The sequence below is a fragment of the Trachurus japonicus genome, chromosome 14 (genome assembly GCF_045865225.1).
Source record: "Trachurus japonicus isolate A0001 chromosome 14, Traja_1.0".
Classification (NCBI taxonomy): Eukaryota; Metazoa; Chordata; class Actinopteri; order Carangiformes; family Carangidae; genus Trachurus; species Trachurus japonicus.
In genome coordinates this window covers 10968834-10991053 of record NC_140920.1, presented here as the reverse complement: position 1 = coordinate 10991053, position 22220 = coordinate 10968834, and the positions used below count along the sequence as shown (strand labels likewise).

The 22220-nt window shown below is 42.8% G+C and overlaps 1 protein-coding gene across 1 annotated transcript in view; it reads right to left on the bottom strand.

Annotated features, from left to right (window-relative positions):
- lhfpl7 (LHFPL tetraspan subfamily member 7) overlaps positions 1 to 22220 on the bottom strand; it is a 95283-nt gene that overhangs the window by 60787 nt on the left and 12276 nt on the right. The window contains exon 2 of the mRNA XM_085797473.1: positions 9147 to 9285. Within this exon, the coding sequence (XP_085653599.1) occupies positions 9147 to 9285 (139 nt within the window). The remainder of the gene's footprint in view (positions 1 to 9146; positions 9286 to 22220) is intronic.

Here is a 22220-nt window from a genome sequence, read left to right as displayed (position 1 = left end):
ATTAATATGCAGCGGGTTTCATTAATTTCCTGGTCTGGCTTTCAGAATTATGACACAAAGGTATTTACAAATTACACCGTCAGCTTTTAAGTGCAGCACACAACATCTCACACACCGGCCACAGGTTTGCCAATAAACAGCAGGTTCTCATATCTCCAGTAAAGGAAGGAAACAGCCCTTAAGTGCTGGAGCTGGCTTCCACCTCATCATCCCTGCTGTAAGTTGCAATATGAAAAAAGCAGAGAAGCCTTCACAGGACTCATGTAATATGCATAGCCACTGCTTCTTTGAGTGTGTGTTCGTCTGTGTGTGTGTGTGTCTGTGTGTGTGTGTGTGCCAGGGTTTTCATGCCAGGATGATGGAGGAGCAGGACGAGACAGGAGAGGAATAAGAAGCAGTCGAACATGTTTTGGACCCTGAACTGGTTCCTCCCTGTCAGACAGAAGTGAGAGGACAGAGTCGGTCCAGCAGAACAAATAGGAAAAACTAAGAAAAATAAAGTGCCTCAATTCCCACTCCTCTCCTCTCAACCTGCCTCCCCTCATCTTTCCTCCATCCTCCGTCCGTCAACATGTCATTTGTTGTCTGCAAAGGCGAAACCACACTCTAGGGCAGTTTCTGCATATTGTGTGTGTGTGTGCGTGTGAGGTTACAAATGAGTACGTAGAAGTCGAGATAATCAAAAGCTTTCCAGCATATACAGAAGATAAGGAAGGTTAATTAATATTGTAAAGAACGGGAATATCAGAGGAAAAATCTCTGCTATTCTTGCCTCTTCACATTTGATGAGGAGGAAAATATCAAAGCACAGATGGACTTTCAAAAGGCAACATTAAAGAGGGATTTTATTAAAAAAAACTGTTGATCTCAGGCGTCTATATGAGAGCTCTCCAGTGGATTAAAAGAAAATGGATGAATTGGACAGCATGAAAGTTGGGTCTTAATTACAGCCCAGCTCTAACTGACTGGTGGACCAATTACTGTGGTTTTTGTGGGTAATGTATCAGTGAGTGCACAGAGCCAAGTGCTGCCGGGCTCATAATTACAGTGAGACATCAGATTTGACCAATGACCAAGCTTAGCATAAACAAACACACAAACACACACACAAGCTTTGATTCATAAGTAGACATTAGGCCCGGTTTATCCATTTGTGCGCATTTGCACAGATGAAAGATGCTGTAATACGGCAGCAAAACATGTTAATGAATGAATCAAACTAGTTGTATGTTTGTAAACGCTTTGTCAAGTCTGCAGATGAAGTAACTGGGGGGTGTTTCTCCAGTAAATATTAATCATTTCTGTGTAAATCTGCTCCCGCCCTATTTAATTAATGAGATTTGTACAAGGGAGCACAAACCCAAAGAAAATGTTGAGATTACCGTGCATGAGTGAGCGTGTGAGATGGTTAGATGTGACCAATCACATTACTGTCAAGAGCAAGAACAAAATGCAGCTCTGATTGTACAAAGAAAAAATGACACATATATACACACATATCAAACACAACGTCACACCTCTGATTGACACGATGTGTATCTATGATGAATAACTATTGTCAGCACGCTGTGAGTCGCAGGTGAAGAGGTTACAATGTCGGCATCACGCTGAATCTAAACTGGGTCATGCTCTGTTAGCGCACACACACATACACGCGCACACACATACACACACAAAACACAGCAGGCACTGGTGTGTAGAATCGACTTTTCTGTCTCTGATTTCTTAGGGAGATCAGTGTGATTTGGTGGTGAACAAGCTCTTTCTGCAAAAAACGCACTTTGGAGGTGCACGAGAGCCTGGAGCCGGCCGACTCATGATGAAACAGAATGAAATATCAGTGATCGACAAAAAAAACAAAAAAAAACAAGCAAAAAGAGGTTTGCAGCTCTGATTGCGATAAAGATGTGCTTATGGGGAATGCTCTGCGAGGCGATGGGGAGTTAAGAGAAAAGGATGAAAGAAAGAAATTTGATGCAAGGTGGAGGAGTGACGGGTCAGAGAGAGGAGCATTGATTCACAGAAAAGTGGGAAAACTGGACAGGAACGGCTACATTGTGCGCCTGAGGGCAGCTGGAAGGAGTTCAAAGATGGCAGGGATAATCAAACAATGTTTGGGTGATGTTTGCTCTCTAAGAAAAGTTCTCCCACTCAGTCTCAGACTTTATTTTATGGAAGAACACTCAGAATACTAATGGCGAGATGAATAATGGTCCAATCATCCCTTCTGATGAAAGAAAGACTCTCCAAGTGTAATTTAATTGTTGGAGCCTGATAAGAAAAATGTATCCGTCTGTATCGGAGAGATGACTGACAGCTGGCACAGGTAGCAGATAGGCTGAGGCGGCGACAGCAGCGCTGAAGAAACACAGCAGGTGCTTTGATCAAAGCAGCTTCCTATTTTCATCACCATGCTTCGGAGGACATGTGCATAGCAGCTTTGCCCAAGGGAACGCTGACACAGCAGGCCGGGCTTCCTCGGCATCAGCACTATGAGACTGGATGTGAGAGTGTATATGTGGGCGAAGGGAACACACATTCACGGCAGCCGGGATTTAAAAAATAAAAAATAAAAAATACACTGAAGGACTCTGTGATGAGGATGCCGATAAGAGGGCACAGTTTCAGAAGGTTGCACATAGGAGGGAATCTACAAAGGGAAATATTCACTGGGTGCACGGGGTTGGATGGAGTTCAGCGCCAAAGCAGAAACCTTCTTAAGCCAGAAGTTTACGTTCCTATGTATGCTCGATCCTTTCATTCATCCTGCTACGGCTGTAAAATTGGTTCATTCAGCGCCACGAGCGGCCAAAGTGTCACAGCTCTGATTTAAATACAGTCCTGAGGCTGAAACTAAATATCTGCAGATACCAGAGGAACAAGACTAGTTGTTACAAGAGGTTAGTTTGTGCCCTCTAGCAGCCTGCATGCCCTGCCTCTCAACACTCAAAACCAAATATTTCTCTAATATGTGGGTCAGGAGGGTCACAGAAAACAGAGGAAACAGTTAGATATTATTGTTTTTTTGGACAATTCTCTTTGAAATAATGAAATGTTTTATCTCTAACTTAACATGACCAAGAGTCAACAGCAATGAAGCTCTCCAAGGCTGCAAAGCAGTGCTCTGGGCTAAATGTTAAATTCAAAATGTTAATGTGCTGATAATGGCAATGCTGAAATGCTTGTGCAATTCTAATACATTCATGATATTCACCATATCTTTTCAAATTAACAAATGATAACATGCTAATATCTTCAACCTGAGGGCTGCATAAATGTCCCTCTCAAGTTTCATCTATAGACACTGACAGGCAGCATAGCAAACATTTAGACAGTCCAGTCTGAAAAGATATATCTGTGCACAGTCTAGAAAGAAAGAAAAAAAAGAATGGTTTGAAGGTTGAAAAAGCCAAAAAAAAAAGGGAGCTACAGTGAATCATTTCAAATATAACCACTGGCAACTTTCTGTATCCATTCATAAGGTTTTATTCAAACCACTGCTCCATTTATGGTGAAATTACTAAAGAGGATATTCATGAAGGAACATCTACATTTAAACAGTTAGCTATTACTTCAGGCCTTCGCTATCAAACATCAGTTAAAGAAGGTTTTTCTTTCAGCTTCAGAAACTGTTGCTCCCTTTGCTGAATGTGTGATGTCTTGATGTGTAGGCATTTCAATAGGCTCTTGGTAAACCCAAGAAAGTGTTGATTCTGCAGCACGAGATGTTTCTTCAGGTGTTCTAAGACAAGTTCACCACCGAACCATGAGGGGTAACGTAGTTATTATTTGTTAACAGTTCAGCCAAATTCAGCGCTCGAAGAAAAAGCCAGATTTCACGCGTGGTTCTCCTTTTATTGCCGAGTGCCATTCCTCTGCTTTTATCTCTCCATGTAACAATGAAAAACCACAGGCTGCTGCTGCTTCAGACGGAGCAACACAAAAATCTCTGACTGTACAGGTAAGGAAAAAAAAACTCTCAGGTTCATATTTCTTTCAAGAGCAGAAAAACAGACCTTCAGGCGTATCCCTTTCAAGTCTTCAACCCATGAATCTCCCGCAGAACCACTTTTAAACATTTTTTTGAACTGGAATACCACTCACTTGCAGTGAAATCAATAAAAAAAAGAGAAAACAACAGGCAATCAATGCAGCAAATAAAAACTTCAGGGTAATTTTATGTAAGCACACACAATGCAAATGATCTGTGTATGTTAATATGGCTATAACCCTGCAGGAAAACAGCTGAGATTAAGCTTGTATGTGCAGTGGGTGCTTGTACGCTCAGCGGAGTGTGACATGTTTTCAGCCCTGAACAGATAACTGCACTGTGAGAATCTGCCTGAGCGTCGTTGCACAATGAAACCCCAAGGTGGTCTTCAGCTGCCTCTGACAGCGGCTGAGTCTGAGTGAAACGAACTGAAATCATCGACACAAATAAAGGTAAAGTCACTGCTACTCTAAACGGGGCAGGTTAGACATAAACTACACAGAAAACAAAATATGTGCGGCCTGTGTGTACGTCTTCATCTTTACACACACACACACCTCACACAACGCCTGACCAAAGAGCCGTCCAATCCAATAGATCCTGACCACTAAGAAGCGCAGGCCAATGAAATATGCATGACGGAGGAAAAAGCTCGCCGCCTTAGCACACAGAAATGTTCAGCCTCCCTCTCTCTCTCAGCGTAAAACATTGATGGCGGCGGCGCAGCAGCAGCAAACCGGCGGGATGGAGTGCCAGGCTGAGCCGGAGGAGGCTCTGCAAGTTCACATCTAATTCTGGACTTCACCCATGGGACTACTGGGCTGAGAAAGGAAAGAGCGGAGCAGGTTTATCTCGGGGAAAGGAAAAAATAAAAAAGGCTTTTTCCTGGTTTGACCCAAAGCTTGGCTGTGTGTGTGAGTGCCTGTGTTTATAGAGCAAGGCATGACAGGAGTGTTAATACGTAAGGTCATAAGGCTGCTCACTTCTTCTAGCTACTGAGAGTATGCATAGCTTCTCCTGCGATCGAGCCGTGTAACAGTGATACAGCAGATGTGGTCGTAAATGAAAGCAGCAAGTGTGTGTCCTGGAGGAGAGAGAGAGAGGGAGCTGCCCATGACACAGTTTACAGGATTGATTAAAATTCAGCCTCCGGTCGCTGCTGTCACGAGTGTAGATCCTTTGTCTGAATTATGTCCAAACACTGGCAGTAAGGGCTCCGCAGATGTTTGGAGAAGGAAGCGACAGCTCTTAATTAACTTTACACGGTGGTGGTGGAAGTATGACATAAAACCCCAGCATGCATCACACAGAGGGTGGATGAGGTGGCTAAATCTGCGACATATACACTGTTGCACATAAAGTTGGAATAATTTTGTTTTCAGACACATTTGTCTCTTTATTCCTATTTATACACATCAGTAATCACCTTTAACCAGGTGCAAGTAACACATACTGAGCCCCAGTTACCCAGGTGAAACAAATAAATCACATTGTCACAATCAGTTCATGAGAAGAAGTTAAAAAAAATTATCCCAGCAACAGTGTATATGCACATGGACACTTAGGCTACATAGTGCATGACCACTGATCTTTAAAGCTCCATCTGGTGATTTTACTTTAAACTCCCTCCACTCTCATAACAACACAATTTTGTGCCTTCACAACTTGTGAACTATTCAGACAAACAAACAACATTACATATTCATAGATTCTTTGTGTTCGCAATGTAACTTTAAGCATTTCAAACTTCAAGTTTTTTCAGGCGTAAATAATTACTCAAAGGACTGTATCTTTACAGATCTGAACATGTCTGGAGACTGATGTTACACTACTAACTATCTGAATCCTACAGGATGTAATGCTACATATTCTTAATCATCATTATCCAGTGTTATAACCACAAACTCAGTGTGAATTCTTCCACTTTTGTTACCACACAAAGCTTCGGCCGACTACCTTTACCATAAACCACAAACCCACAACAGACCTAAAATAAAAAATTGGATCTTTTCAAAAGTTGCTTTTCCGGCCCACAAACGCAAATAAACTCTTCACACTATGAGCACAGTGACAAGCACCCAAGCCCCGTCAAATAAACTTGCCCTTCTTTTCATATCTGACATTTCAGTGGTTGTGTGTTGCTTCAGTCAGAGTCAGAAGAAACTCTCAGAACATTTCAACCCTGAGCTTTTCCCTTAGTCTGACTTTATTCTGATCTATAACTTAATCCAAAACCTTGTCATGATGATCAGCGAAACTATAACCTCTGTTTTATCATTTTTGTCTTCCAAATGACTTTCAACCTTTATAACACAACATCACACACATGCATACATACAGAGAGAGGAAGGAAGAGAGAGAGTGAGGGGGAGAGACATCTCTTTTGCCTGTCAGATACTGTAGAAAACATGTGGATCAAAACAGGCATCACTTCTATCTGCAGAGGGAAAGTTGACAAGTAGCGTCTCGTCAGCAGTTCATTTCTCCCAATCTGCTAGAAAACACAAATCTTCAAAAACAACACTGATAGTATGCACACCACAAAGAAAACCATTGTTCTTAAGATGCTTGTTTCAGTTTATCAGCTCACTTTGATATCACCCTCTCAACACGCACACACACACAGAGACAGATGCACTTACAATGCTGGGAAAACAAACACTCTTCTGATCTACCCTCCTCAGGGCTTTGTGGGCTCTCTGTGAAACCTCTGTCTATCTAGACGAGAGTCGACCTGGAAACGGAACAAAGGCCCGGTTCCTCACTTCACATTGTTATTTAGCAAAGTCTGCCGCAATGAAAGACACAATGAGCGGGATTACACACATGGACGACGCGTCCACACACACTCACAAACTCACAAAAGAGGTCCTGCTTTGCCACAAACTTCTTCTTCCCAAAGCAACATTGATCTGATTGTGGAGTCAGACACAGAAGTATGAGCATCTGCCTGTAAGCAATAAGTACCACTTCAAACACAACATTAACCATGCCCTGTGAAAGTTTCTGCTTTGCCAATAAAGATTTAACCTGCTCAATGAATTCAGCCTCTAATTACGCTTAGTTAAATGCCACATGCAGGGATTTAAATTAGCTACTCAATATTCTCAAGGATACGGCCACGTAATTGCTGCTGATACTAAATGAAGGAGAGAGGGTGGAAAAAAAATAACAATTAAGGGTTTGCGGATCAGTTGATGCGAGGAATGGAGAATCCAGATGAAGAGGTTTGAGACTTGCTAAATCAAAATGATTTGCTTGAAGGTGAGTGCTAGAGGAGTTTTAGAAAACGCCTCAAGAGCTAAAGCCAAAATAGCAGTTTGACAGACGTGTACAAAATTGTTGGTACCTTTCCATTAAAGATAGGTAATAATGAATCGATAAAAAATTGTGAAAATTAATGAAAATCGGACATTGGTTTTGTGGTTTTAACAGAATCAACTGGCCTGGACAAAAATGATGGTACCCTTAACTTAATCTGAATATTTTGTTGCACAACGTTTTGAGGCAGTCACTGTAGTCACTGTCAGGAGATTTCTGTGACTCTCAAAGAGACTTCTGCACCTGTCGACAGGTTTCAGTTTCAGCTCCTTCCACTGATGTTCAATAGGATTTAGATCAGAGCTCATAAGGCCACTTCAGAAAAGTCCAATGTTTTGTTCTCAGCCAGTCTTGGGTGTTTTTAGCTGCTGTGTGTTTTGGGTCATTACCCTGCTGGAGGACCCCTGACCTGGGACTTACAATGGGGCTTTCTGTCACTGGGCAGCACATTTCACTCCAGAATGCCTTGGTAGTCTTGAGATTGCATTGTACCCTGCACATATTCAAGACGCCCTGTGGCAGGTGCAGCAAAGCAGAACAGAACCGAGCCTGATCCATGTTTCACAGTAGGTAGAGTGCTCTTTTCTTTGCATGCTTCATTTTTGCATCTGTGTATGGTGAGCTGATGTGTCTCGCCAAAAAGCTTCAGTTTTGGATCCAAAAGCTCCAGTTTTGTCTCTTCTGTCCACAAAGCTTCTGGGGGAATGTCCTTTGGTCATTTACTTTTGTCAGTTTCAAGTTATTTAAATGACAATTGTGGGGTTTTCTTTCTTTAACAGAACAGTTTTGTCTACGTCTGTATGAGACTGGGCTGCTTTAAGCTCAGTGCTAATACCAGCATGCTAATATCCTCACAATGACTGCTCTAACACACTGATGTTTAGCAGGTATAATGATAATTATAATGATTGCCAAGCTCACCAATTTAGTTCGGTGTGTGAGCATGCTAATATGTGCTAATTAGCATTTAACACACTTCAGCTACACATGAGGCTGATGGCAATATTGCTAATTTTGCAGGAATTTATTCCATATTTTGACTGATTTGCTAAAGAGGCTTGTTGCTCATTTATAATTTAAGAAAAGATGTAATCTGTGTGTGACATTATGCCTCATTAAACAGTCCTAATATTCAGTAAAAGCCCAATACGCCAGTGGTAAATGTGGAAGTGCAAGGTGTAGGAGAAAGGACTGTACAGTATGTTGCTGCACACATCAACAACGTGCTCTCACACAACAACTGTGAAATGCTTCACATTTGTAGCTACCAACTGCCATTAAAATGGTCCAATGCACAAAAGCGAGAGTGTCAAGGCCAGTAGTGAACAGTGACATGAGCTGTGCTGTATTATGGGGTTTTTAAAGCCTAACCACTGACAAGACCGCACTTTGTTTACGAGACTTCTTCTCTGTTGGAGTGAAAGCGGCGGCCTGATAAGCCACATGTAGCCCTGAACCAATGACCTGTGTTAAGGAGGCGTAATTGTCTTTTTACAGCAGGCTCTAAATCTATCCTCGCCTTCCCTTCACCATTTCACCCCTACAAGTGCCATGCAGGCTCCGGTTGCCTAGCAGCAACAGTATTTGAGCTGTTTCTTTTGTTTCTTTTTTTTTTTTTTTTTTGACTGATGGGTAACAAAGTCGGCTCCTCTTTTACAGCTCTGGTAATAGGCATCGCTATCAGTGTTTGCCGCACAGTGGCCGTGATGGTGGAAGATAGCAAAGGATGTTTTGATACCGACATGATGAGTTTTAACCTCATACGGGACAAAAAAAACCATGTTTTTTATTATTTGCTGTGTCCTTGTGAGTGTGTATTCACATCTGTACCGACCTGCAGCCATCTGCATGTATCCAGCCAGGGTGCAGATCCTCCTCTCACATCCTCCGCTGGGCAGGAAGATGGTGATGATGGCCAACAGGGAGCTGACAGCCAGCAGAGCACAGCCGCCAGAACACAGCACTGCACTGGTCTGAGGGAGAAACAGACACACACAGACACACACAGAACAATTTAATTTCAGCTCCATGTCAAGGAATTGACAACAGCTTTACATCTACAAAAATGGCAGAGATTTCTTCTTCCATTCCATTCTTCGTCCAGCTGCTTTGTGCCGTTATGTAGCCACAGACAAATGTACGTATCTGTGTGTATAAGTGTGTGTTTGGGTCAGTTCAGGTTGTGTAGTCTCCGCCAGTCCTGCTAACAGGTTAATGGCTATCTCAGCTGGAAAACAGCGCTCCATGGCCAAACAACAGGGCACTGTCCCTTTTCATTACATCTTCGCTTAATCACACACCCTCACATGCTGAGAGCAAGAGGAGCGAAACACAGGCAGAGGAAGGATTTTACGCAAAATTACGAGATTCATTCACACTTTTTTTTTTCTCCTCTCTTTAACTGTATCCATACAAGTGAATGTGTACAAGCAGGCATCGCATTCAGTTCACAAGCTGCGAGGAAGCTTGGTTCTTTGTACAATGTCCTGTCAGAGCTTTGACTGGATTTTCACTCTCATCACTGCTAAGCCGCCCTGTTGCTCTGCTCTTGCAAAGACTCCTGGGAAAGTGTGCATTCCTGGACAAGTGGCAGCTGAGTTTGAAAGTATGTTCGGCCCAAGAGAGAGAGAGAGAAAGTGTGGGTGTGTGAGTGTGTTTCCCACAACCTGTGTGACTTTGTGGTGCTGTTTGATCTGCACAGCACTCTCAAACCGACTCTCCAGCTTCAATAAAGCCGCCACACATCCTCCTCGACGCATTTTAAAACGTGTCTGTCCGGGATGAGAGCAGCACCACAGTCAGAAAACGGCACCACATTAGTGATTAGCATGCAGGCGGGGGCGATCAGAGAGAAATGTCTAACACGCGCAAGGGAATTACAGCTCTAAAACACGTGTCATTATGCATGTCCCTGACGTGACGGACGTGAATGGAGGGAGGATGAACGCCCAGCGATTTCTGTTCCTGACAGGGAGATTTAATTAGCTTGTTCGGGGTGTTTGGCAAAGAGTTGGAGACAGGAAATATTGAAGTGTCGTGATGTTGGTGGAAATGACAATGATTATTCTTTTGACCTTTATTTGTCCAGATTTGCTGAACGTTGTGTGTGTTCTACACTTCGCCCCGTGTCTACATAAAAGTTGACACACACACACACACACACTCAGATCTCGGCTTTGTTGAGAGCTGCTGCCTGGAGCGAGATGCCTTGCACAAGGGCACCTTAAACATAATGATTAAGCAAGGAAAGAAGACGTGCAGGGTAGGAACAACTCCTTGAGGTGTCATTTGATTTCATTTACACTTCAAACGTGATCAGTATTCAGCACAGAGATCATTTCTCAGCCCTCAGCAGTGCAGAGTCTGGTCACATTTAGTTCCTTTGAGGAAGGCATCAGTGAGAGTCAGGAGAGACAGCACGCAGAAAACCTCAACGGTGGGAGCTCTCTGGAAACAATCTTTCTGATTGCACAAAATAAATGTAGTCTTTAGAATTAATATTCATTCATAATTCTGCACAGGATCAACCTCGTTTTATAGTGCAACAGGGTTTTTAGCGGAGACGAGAGTGTGGGTTTATCACTGTGGCCCAGTATGAAATATCTCTATGGGATTAAAGTTTGTTGTTATATTTTCTCAATAGTGTAATTACACTGTTGTTCTTTCTGCCTACTCTCTGTATACGACACCTATTATTAGGCATCAGCGGCGGACATGTGGGTATGAATGGTGTCAGCTGGACAAAAAATTTACAGTTTGATATTTGCAGCAAGAAAAAATGTTGAAACAATCCTTGACATCCACACAGAACATCTCTGACTGTGTTGCTTCAGCAGCGAGGGCTTACTCCTGAATGTATTTTTCCGATCCTAACCATACAGATAATAATACGTGCTTCGCCCCGTGTTTTGAACGTGGAGAAGACCAACCGACACACTTGAAGATAGAGAAAAGCCATTAACTTCTGTGGTCTTTGTTCTTGTGTCTCTCCTGCTGGAATGATATTCATGTATGCACAGGAATGTCTCCTTTCTCTCCGCAGCTTGATCTTGGCGTGCCTCGTGGGCTCCCAGTGTGCAGCCTGCCTCCCACCCTGCTGTTCTCATTTCTGTGTGACACATTAAAGGTACATCATATCTCCTATAGGGGAGTGGAAGTGGAAAGGTGTGGGGGGGCTATATAAGGTACACTTTCACTAAAACAGTGAAATAAACGTTGTAATACTGTAGTCTGTTGATGATTAGCATAAAAATTACCAGTGCTATAATTGATTTAAATCTAAATATGTCCATCTAAGCTGTAAATCCATGTGCTGCTTGTGTATTCTGCCTATATTTTTTCAGCCACTTAATTATCTGCAAGCAGTAATAGATTTATACACATGACATTTTCTGTGTGCCATTTAGACACAGCCCGAGAGACTAATAAAGGCTATCAGAGTCCTACACAGCTATTTTTATAGAAAACAACCAGCATTTCAATTCATGGCGTCTCAATTAATCAGCTCCCAGCAGCGTGCCTGTGTGCAAGTGCGTCTACATGAGAGAAACTCGTAATCATAACAAGTTTTTACTCGCATACATACCGAAAACATTTCCAAGGCCTTTTTCCTTAACTGTGCTTGTAATGCTCTGAGTGCAAGTTAATTTAGAAAACCAAGACTAGTCGTTTGTCCTTGTTCTTCCTCCGAAATACTAGATTGCACTTAAGTGTGAATAGCTGGTTGAGCAAATAGGGGACAGAATGAGCCAGGCCCTTCACTGTAGTGTCTCAGTTTGAATACTTGATTTGGATTTTAATCCTCTCAGGATGCTATGACTTAAGGCTCTGAGGCACAACGACGCAACTTTTTACAACACGGCCATAATTAATACAGGGAACTGGCAGGCTTGACCCGCAACAACGATTTAATCCCACAATAGTAGTAAGTGGCCTGGAGCCGCCATTAATATGACCATACAAGTGTTACAATGCTGATAAAACTAAAGGCTACAGGCACCTCTACACATGTTCGGCTGCCCAGCTTGGCCATAAAAAGAAAACTTTATTGGTGTCTCATAATAAATGGTCCACAACCTGAGCCTGATGGAGACCAATATCCGTACCAATATGGAGAAAAAAAAAAAAAAAAAACTGCATCCAGCTGCTTTGAGTAATAATGAGCCAGCCTGAAGTGGACTCTTTGATTTCCAATTACATTAAGGAAGTCGGGGATTACACTGTACGGGCCAATGAAATTTCATTGTCTCCTCAATTTGGGAGTTACAAGATGGAGATGGCAAGGCATGTCTCATTAAACGCACTTCCCCTTTCCAAGCCCAGACAGTGGGGGTAAATGTTTCAGCGCCGGGCGGGCTGTGGAAAATGGAGGGTTTCTGCTCTTCACAAGTGCCAGGAAGAGGAGACAGTTAATGTGCAGCACCGGCCCTTGACAGAAATAACCCCACCACTTTACAATCCAATGGCTCGCTTTTATGGAGGACAAGAGGTGAGGCAAGAGCACTGCAGATCCGCGGATAAGCAGACATGACGCGTTTGCCTTATTGCTCCATGTCGCTCTCCGTGTGTGTGCGTGTATGTGTGTGTGTGTGTGTGTGTGTATGTGTGTGCGTGTGTGCTTTGGTGTTCACTGTTAATGTAAAAAGGTATGCCATTTGCACGCAACTGCTGTCTCATCCTCTCTGCGCGCTCAGATCTGCCCTCCCATCACTGATCAGCATTCAGCAGAGCGAGAGCCCGGTGGTCACACTAAAGCGTCAGCCTTGACATGTTCTGCCTCTAGAAGCCCATTAGCACCGTAGCACAGCTTCCCAGAATATCTCTGAGCCACCAGAGGTGTTTCTGCTCCATCCACCCCGCACACACAAGGAATCAGCTGAGATTTCATCAGTCCACTAAGCTGCCTTACATTCCTTCTGCACTCCTCGTGTCCGCCTTCAACATCTTCCAGAGGAATCCCGTTGATCCCAACAAACACAGCACTAACACAGACGAATCTGCTGAGTAACGTCTTCCTACATCGATCTTCACTGGGAGGAGACTGGGAGAGGTGTCGGAAGGACAAGTATGTGTATGTACGTCTGATGGTCCTCTGAATGGCTGACGAAGCTGTGTGTACAGAGTGAATACGAGATGGAGAGGAGATAAGGGAGAGAGGGGAGCGGAGATTAATCACCTGACAAGTGGATGGAGTGTCCATTTGTGCCTCAGGGACAGGCTGCAGATAGGATGTGACATTCAGGAGCACTTGGGAGAACATGGGAGTGCTCGTTGTTCCCACACCGACACACACACATGCACACAGTTGATACGGATACAGGTAGGTACACACCGCTGGGTCACTTAAGTTCAGCATACATACACATACATTACACAACACGTGTAAACCTTCAAATTCATGGAAACTGGACTTCCTGCACCGACACACCCTCTCCAACTCAGCTCGTCCTGCTGGTTGAACATGAAGCTTGATGGCCAATTTGTTGAGTGTTAACATGCTAACATTTGCAATTTTAATATTAGATGAATTTAAATTTTAACCCGATTATAAAACCCCTAGAGAATCACCAAAGTCCTTAGGCTCCATCCTCTGCACATCATGAATATCAGCACTTAATTTCGTAGCAATCCAACCAATAGTTGTTATGTATTACAGTTTGGATCAGTTTGGTGGAGGACGACCACCGGGCCAAAATTAACATCCCTACAGCGACGCCACTAGCATGAATGAGAACTATTTTTCAAATGGCTTGGACTGTAATGAATGCAGATCTGGGAGGAAGAAACTTTACCACCTAGTGTACATACTACATAACCACACAATCCTTTGTAAGTGTCCTATAGGTTTTCAACTCAGAGAAAAGCAATTATGCCCTCTATCATTCAAGAAAAACATTTTAAAATGTCTTTGTGCCTCGCTAGTGCATGTGTTTTCTCAGTGTGTTCTTTCTGATATAGCTGTAAGACATAATCTTGTGTCATTTTCCGCCTTTAAACTGTAATTTGTTCTTCAGAAACACAAGAGAATCCATCCTCTGAGAGTGTGTGTGTGTTTTTCCAAACAGAAAAAGACATTTTAGCGTCATTACAAGACAAATTTACCCTGCTTTGACAATCTTTCATTTTGTTGTGTATCTTTGCAAGAACGAAGCACCTCACGCACTCTTTGTCCTTGGCAAAGTTGCGAAGAATGACAAACAGCAACACATCTTTTCTGATGTATTCATTACATGTGCATTCGGTATGTAGGAATCCAACCATCGATTTAAACACTGGGATTTTCTTCATATTTGTCAAGTTTCTTCACACACCGCATACATGAATCCCAGCAGACCTCTGAACTGAAATTCATGTTTACTAGATTCTTCATAGCTCCAGTATCTTCTAGCAACTTTGAAAACTTTGAGCGAGATAAGAAAACTCCAGTGACTTTCTGAGCTCTGCGCTGAGTTCAAGTGCCGGCTTTAATGTCATTATGTGATGGGAGATGTGAAGAATTTTTATCAAAGTAATGACATTAAAATTAATAATTAAAAAATGTAATACTTGAATAATTTAGAACCTGTGCTCTAAGGGGCTGCTTTTTGCTTTTCAGCACATTTTTGAACCGATGCCTAAAAAACCAAACTGTAAGTTTACTGCGGCATATGGGCCGACACACTGAGGCTGCTTTGGCTTCAAGTTAACGTTATTGGTCTGCCAAATGCAACATAAAGGACACATCTTATAGAGCCTATAGAATAGTTTCAGTATTTTTTCTGGATTGTCAAATGCTTCCGTTTATGTAGTACCACAGAGTATTTATTTAATGTATCAGCTTTCATTCCTATAATCTTTGCCCAAAAAGTCACACAGTCACACTAAAAGGCTCCTCATTGTCATCAGAGCTGCAGTGTTTCCTCCCTGGGACCCACACAGGACGCCCCCCACTGCCGAGCAATGCTTTAATGTGGCGTTAAGTCTTCAGTGTCATGTGAAATGAAAACACGGGGAATCTCATACGTTTTCATAGTTGAACGATCTGGGAGGAATGTCATATATGGGAGAGGAGGAAACACACACACACACACACACACACACACACCTTTTTTCTTCACTTCACTTCACTTCACAGGGATGTGCTGCATGAAATGTGCAGGGAGGTTTGGTTTGGATCACAGGCAGGAAGTTGGTTCAGAGTTACCAGAAGCTGCAGGAACGCCTCCACAACCTGTCGTTTCAGCTCCCACTCCAGCTTCTGTCTGGTGGACTGTATTTACCAACTAAACACTGATGTGTGTTTCTGGTTTAAGACTAAATCACACATCTGAGAAAGCAAAGGTATCGTCTTACAGGAACCAGCAATCAGATGCTCCAGGTAGTGACACAAAGAAATACAGCAATAATGAAATAGCATACTGTGACACTGGAAAACACAGTTTGCAGTGTTGAGGAATATCACAGCCATTGTTAAGAATTATTCTTTCAACCAAACATTTCTGACCCGAATGTTTGTGCAACAGTTCATTAAGTTTAAGTGAAATAGTTGCCAAGTCAAATAAATAAAGCTTGTTTCATGGCCTCGCTGGATTACACAGTGAAATTGCCACTATACGTAGAATTATCCCATCAAGGCGTGAGCATTTGTTCTGTCAGCTGGAAGAGAAATATGTCTACATGCAAATGCCGTTTAGTGCAAGATACAGCTCGCTGGCAGAGTCGGTATTTTACTGTTTAATAAAATCTGCCACAGAGTGAATGTAAGATCCAAAGTGTCTATTTTGATATAACGTCATTTGATTCAGTGTGATTTAATTTAATGTCAGTTTGTGCCTTGTCTTCCTTTGTATTGTTGAAAATATCCTCTCACTAACACACACCTGTCACTTTACACATATGGCCTTGTGCCAGAATTAAATCAAGGTTTATGAGATCCACATATCCAAATAAAGGTGTTTTTAATCAGATTACTGCAAAGTAATTGACAGAGAAAACCTGGGAACAGGTAATATTAATCTGAAACTGCCACAAACAGGAGTCAATAATAAAGTTTTACCCCTGTGTGTTAATCCTGACAGGTTAATCTGTGCTGTGCCAGCAGCAGCGCCACAGTGGAGCTGGCCTGGTTCCAGTTTGACCCGAGCTGCAGGCAGCTGCCTCCCTGCCAGGCCGCTAACCGCCACCTGCACCACCTGGACCTCGGGAGCCTTCACTTCTGGACTCCGGGGCGATGAATAAACCCAAATAATTATTGACCAATCAGCCAAAGATGCAATATAACACATTGCTACAGTATGAACCTGCTGCCCAGCAACTGTGTTCAGTCTGACGGCAGCCGATGCAATGTCTCCTATACACATTGTCAAACACTATATAAATCAATCAAAATGTGAGTCTGGCCGATGACAGCTGGTGACTCAGTCAGGGATGTATGTGCAGACTGTGTCACCATAAATATCTATATATGTTATCTCACAGCAGTAATAGAAATTTTACTCGCCATCATTCTCCCATTATTCGGCACAATTTCCATCTTTATGTCTTCAGTCCAGTCTTCGGGATATATTCTGCTTTTGCTACACTGAAATTTCCCCATAGGACTGATTAAAGCTTATTTATTTGAACTTCTCAGCTTTTAACATAATGAGATGCGCAGCCAACAGCATTAATAGTATAATATATAGGACATGCAGAAACATTTAATGTGATGGGCTGCTCATCATTGATGTTCAAAGGTAAAATATTGCAGACTAAATGTTTCCATACTAACAAAAGAGAAAATGAGACCAAAGATTACCCCTGAGAGGAATAACTGGAGCTTTCTGCACAGTCAAAGCCATTATGTTCCACCATGTTCTCCATTTACAAAAAAGGACGATTAGAAGAAGATTTATTTCAATCTATGACTAGACGTTGTATGAATATAAACTGCCTGAGGTGCCAGCCAACCTGCCAAGAAAAAAAAAAAAACTTCAGTGAAGCCCCAAGAACTGCTGGAGAAAGATATATAAACCACAGCTCTAGTTTCACATCAGATGCCGCACAGGAAGAGGAAATAGATGCATGCTGGTTTTCATCCCAAAGGAGAATCATCTTTATGAAACCCTCAGGTAAGAGCAGTGCAGACAGTGACTCATATGGAAGAGACAGTTACAGAGGGCTACAGGACGCAGAGGAAAGGAAAGCTTCTATTTTAGGCAGGTTGTGCTAAGAAAAATGGCTCCCTTATAAAACCACACACAGCGAGCAGAGCGCACCGCAAGTCTCAGTTAAGTGTATTCCTGTCAAAAGAAACACCGGCAGTTAAAAGCAGCTGAAGAAAGTTGAGGTGACTTCGATCGCCTTCTTAATTCACTGATGATCGTGATGAGGAGGATGATGACAATGGATCCTCTTTATGGTTGCATGGAGAACTGTATGACAAGTGATCAAGTGTCCATCTGGCATTGCTGAGCGCCACCTGCCACACACACACACACACACACATACATACACACACACGCAAACACTACATGCAGCACTACATGGCTGATTCCCACTGTTTCCCCACAGTGCAGCATGGCTCAGATAAACACTTCACAAAGCTGCCCCAATGCGCGGAGTTTAACTGAAGATACGATCTCCAGCCCTGATCATTACACCTCCTCCTCCTGCTGCTCCATGTGCCTCAACACCTCACAACAGAGTCATCGTATATAGTATAGTACACGCGGGGAGCAACGCATCCAAATAGCAAGCGGCCGCACAAAAGCCTTTTTTTTCTGCTTCTTTTTTCTCTGCTCTCAATTAAATAGTAACTGATGCCCTGGGGGAGGAGGAGGAGGAGGAGGGGGAGGGGGGAGATCAGGGAGGTGTAGGTGGGCTGAGGTGATAAAAACTGCATCTTTTCAGAAACTTCTTAATACCGCCTCGCTTCTGTCCGTCCATCCATCTATCGCTCTCTCGCTCTCACTCTCGCTCGTTCATAATAGATCACAAAAGCGGATCAGATCAGATGGGAGGATCAAATAGCTGGTTTGAAATGTATGGGATCCCTCACAGCCTGGTTTAATGATGACATCCTCACAGCCGGGCCAGAGGTTTTTATTCAGCTCTTCATAATAGGTTGCTGCTGCATGGTGGTGGGGGCTGATGGGTAGTCAAAAGAGAGGAACCCCAGGCAAAGTTTCACCTCTCTCTCTCTCTCTCTCTCTCTCCTCTCCCAATAGATGCTGTAATTGAATTATAGTGCAACTGATACTTTTGTGTCCATCCTCCCTCCTCCTCCTCCCTCACCCCCTGGAGGCCCTTCAAAAGACAGCAGCCATGGAATTTGTCTTGTTGTGTCTCTTGGCTTTGAAAGCAGATGCTGATAAGAAATGGATGAAAAGAACGCTGTTAAAATTTGGAGTGAAGTGTTGAATAAATTTGAGTGGTGGGGGTGTTGGGGGGGGAGAAAAGCGATGAGAGGAACTGTTAATCAGCACATTTGCTCATTAGGACGAACGTATGTTTGGCATCCGAACAAACAGCAGAGCGTAACTCGTGCACAAAGAGGCCCGATCCAGAATTACAGTTGATCATTTTACATCAAAACGAACGGCACTGCAGGAGACAGAGGGAGAGTAAGAGAGAGAGAGAGAGCGGAGGGGAGAGTGTGAGATGAGAGGACGGGGGTGTGCAAGAGAAATGGAAAGAAGATGTGGGGGGAGAGGGAGAGAGAGAGGAACACTTTTCCTTTTCATGTGAGTGAAGAAATACTGTACTATCTCACACTGATGTAACACCACAGCCCACATACAGTACGGCTTAACGCCTTGACCGTCTATTCTGTGTACAAGAGGAAGAATGGCTCAGGTCATCATTATATTCAGAGTGCTGAGTGAAAAATCATCGTTTATATTTGATGAATACAATGCAGCATTTGCACACAGAACTGGGATTTCTCTCATTATTGTGCATCTCATTTTCCTACAAAAACTACAGAATATTTTATAACAAACCCCACATGAGATAATTTGTGGATACAAATCACTCATTCTTTTTTTAAATCTCAGCTGTATAATGATTCAAGATGGAAAATGCAGGTTATTGACAAAACATTAGGATCTGTTTGTGTATATATACCCCATTTGTGTTGCCTTGATTTCTACAGGCGGTCAGTGAGTCAGAATAAATCCATAAAGGATTAACAGATAAATCTTTAAAGAACCAAATCAGCCGTGTGAGAGTTAACAGGATCATGTTAGCCTGGATACGTTAAGACACATTTAAAGAGCCCCGCAGTTCTCTGTTTACTGGGAAAAACCTTCATTACATTACTGTATTATCACATGTGGAAGTGGTTTAAAAGGCAGAGATGAGTCAAGGAGCTTGAAAATAAATTAGTCTGAAAAGCATATGAAAGTGATTTAATCAGTGATCTGTGGAGGAGATAATCTTCTGCAGAGTGAGCAGCTTTCGACAATCCAGTCTGAACTGGATGACTGTCCCCAGATGACTTCTGAGTTGCAGAAAAGACACAATTTACTCAAGATTTTTTTTTTTCTTTTTAAGAACTAGGATGTAATATTCATGGATTTTTGCAGATTTGCAGTGCAGACCCTCTCCCAGTTTAAAAATAATTGAACGTATGCGGTTGAATTTGAACATATTGAGGATTGAATCATGGCCGTGTGGCCCGGCCCCCTCCACCTGTAATAGAGAAGTTTAAGAGACCATGAGAGCTTCAGTGGAGGCCGAGCTTCTGCAAACCTCTCACTCTACACTCACACCATCAAAAAACTCACACAGCCCAGCTTGCTCCTGCATTTATGCATGATCTGCACTACCGCTGGTCCCAAGTGCACATTTCATAATTCATGCATACTGTACTGTAGCAACTGGAAATGCTACTATATCTGCCTCCACCACTCTGCTTCATTTCATCAGTGAGTCAGACTGGTCCATGTTACACTCGCATTACAGTAAACTCCCTGACCCCGAAAGTGAACACCTACCCACATTATACATGCATAATATTTAGGAAAGTTTTTAATAAAAACAACACAAAACAAATGAATAAATTTAGTTTGAGCCAAACCAAAAGCAACTGAACAACAAGAAAGTCTCTTGAAGTCAGGAATATATTTCTCACAAATCAAAAAGAAAGTAGATTTCAACGGGAATAATAAATAATGTGTGTTACTGGGTTCTGGATCTCAGTTGCATCAGTCTGATTAAATATCGTTCTCGTGGCAGAAAGAGCATCTGTTGCATGTCAAGGAGCCTGGAGTCTGGCCTATTGAGGATCGGGGTAAGAATGATGTAACTGGACAACAACACGCTGCTGAGCTGCTTCATCTTACACCATGACAGCTTATCATTACACAGTGGGTCACTAATGAAGCTCCGTTTTGTAAATGGCTACGGCTTGCTGGGCGAACACTGATAAATGATAAGCCGGTTCAGCTTGTGTTTAACCCTTTACTGTGCTGTCTTTAATAAAAACTCAACATTGGACTTTAAGCAAACAACTAGAAAAACAGATTTCTGCTCCACAATAGCTTAAAAAAGCTGCACCATTCCTCTTCTTGTGGCCTTCATTAACACAACACAGATTAAATAAACCTTTAACCTGAGATGGTACACTGATGTATAAACTGACTTGCATTCAAATGACTGTGTTATACTTGTGCCGTCCCGCTGGGTGCCTCTATAATCGTCTTTTCATTCAGTTAGCTCTGTGGAGCTGCACATCAGCACAGCGGCAGCAAACTCATCTGTGTTGCAGAGGAGGAAATTAACTTTTTATTGGAGAATATTTTCCCCCTTCAGGAGGTTTCGCTGGGCAAGAAACGACTGCTCCTATCAGCTAAACCAACTGAATTAGGATAGAATAATATCTTGTCCGTTGTGCGGGGGTGATGAAACTGATATGTGATACAAATCAGTTCACTTCAAGGTGTACAGGGGGAATACATCTTAAATGCTAAATGCATTCTTTTAAACAGAAACACATGAACTCCAGTGTGTCTAAATGAGTTGCAAGGCTGCTTCTATCAGCATAGTTTCCCTGAGGGAGGAGGAAAATATTTGCCTCCACTAGGAAGACAGTCAACGCCCTACAGAAACATCTGATTAGATGCTGCAAATTCCCCCCTGACCCTGAAACTAAACAGGAAGACTGGCAATTCATGTCCCACTCCCCACCAACGGCTAATTTTCTAAAGTCTGACATGTCTAAACTGTCAAAGAGCTTGTAAGAGTGAGATATTCATGACGTTTCTCTTTATATAACACTTAATAAGTCGATACGCATGGGACTTGTGGATTTTCTTCTCTGAAGCTGCACATCTCGCTGTGGGATTCAACAGAGAAGTTATGTTTGGAAGCTCGGCTTGATCCCGGGAGATTTATGTTTTGATGTTGCTGGATTTATGAGAATTACTGAAAAAGTGGAGCAGTAAAACTATACGGCGAAACCCTGCAGAAAATCACAAAAATATGGTTGATTCCTTCAAATTAGCATCTTCTCCTCTTAAGGGAGCTCTCACTTGCATCTGTAGAGTCACTGTATTCGTACCTGCGACGCTTGTGCTTTCTCTACGGACGGAGGCGACTCCTGGCTACAACCGGCCCCTGTGCACCGAGCCAAGTGAGCCATCATTTATGTTAAAAAATGGAGAAAGGCTCCCTGTTAAATCAATACATAAACTACCCGCAGGATCCACAGGGCAGGCAGTGGAAGTGACAGGCCGCTTAACAAATGGATGGTGGCCTCCCGGAGCCCGCTGACTCAGCACGTTGCCCCCGCCGAAGAAACCAATGCTCTGCTATGCTGCCCCATCTCTCCCCCTCTACTCTCTTATCAGTCAGACAGCTCTCTGTGTCTACCTGGGAAGTGCTGATCAGAGACTCTTAAATATCGCCAAAGCAAAGAGTATAATTCATAAGAGAGATAAACGCTCGC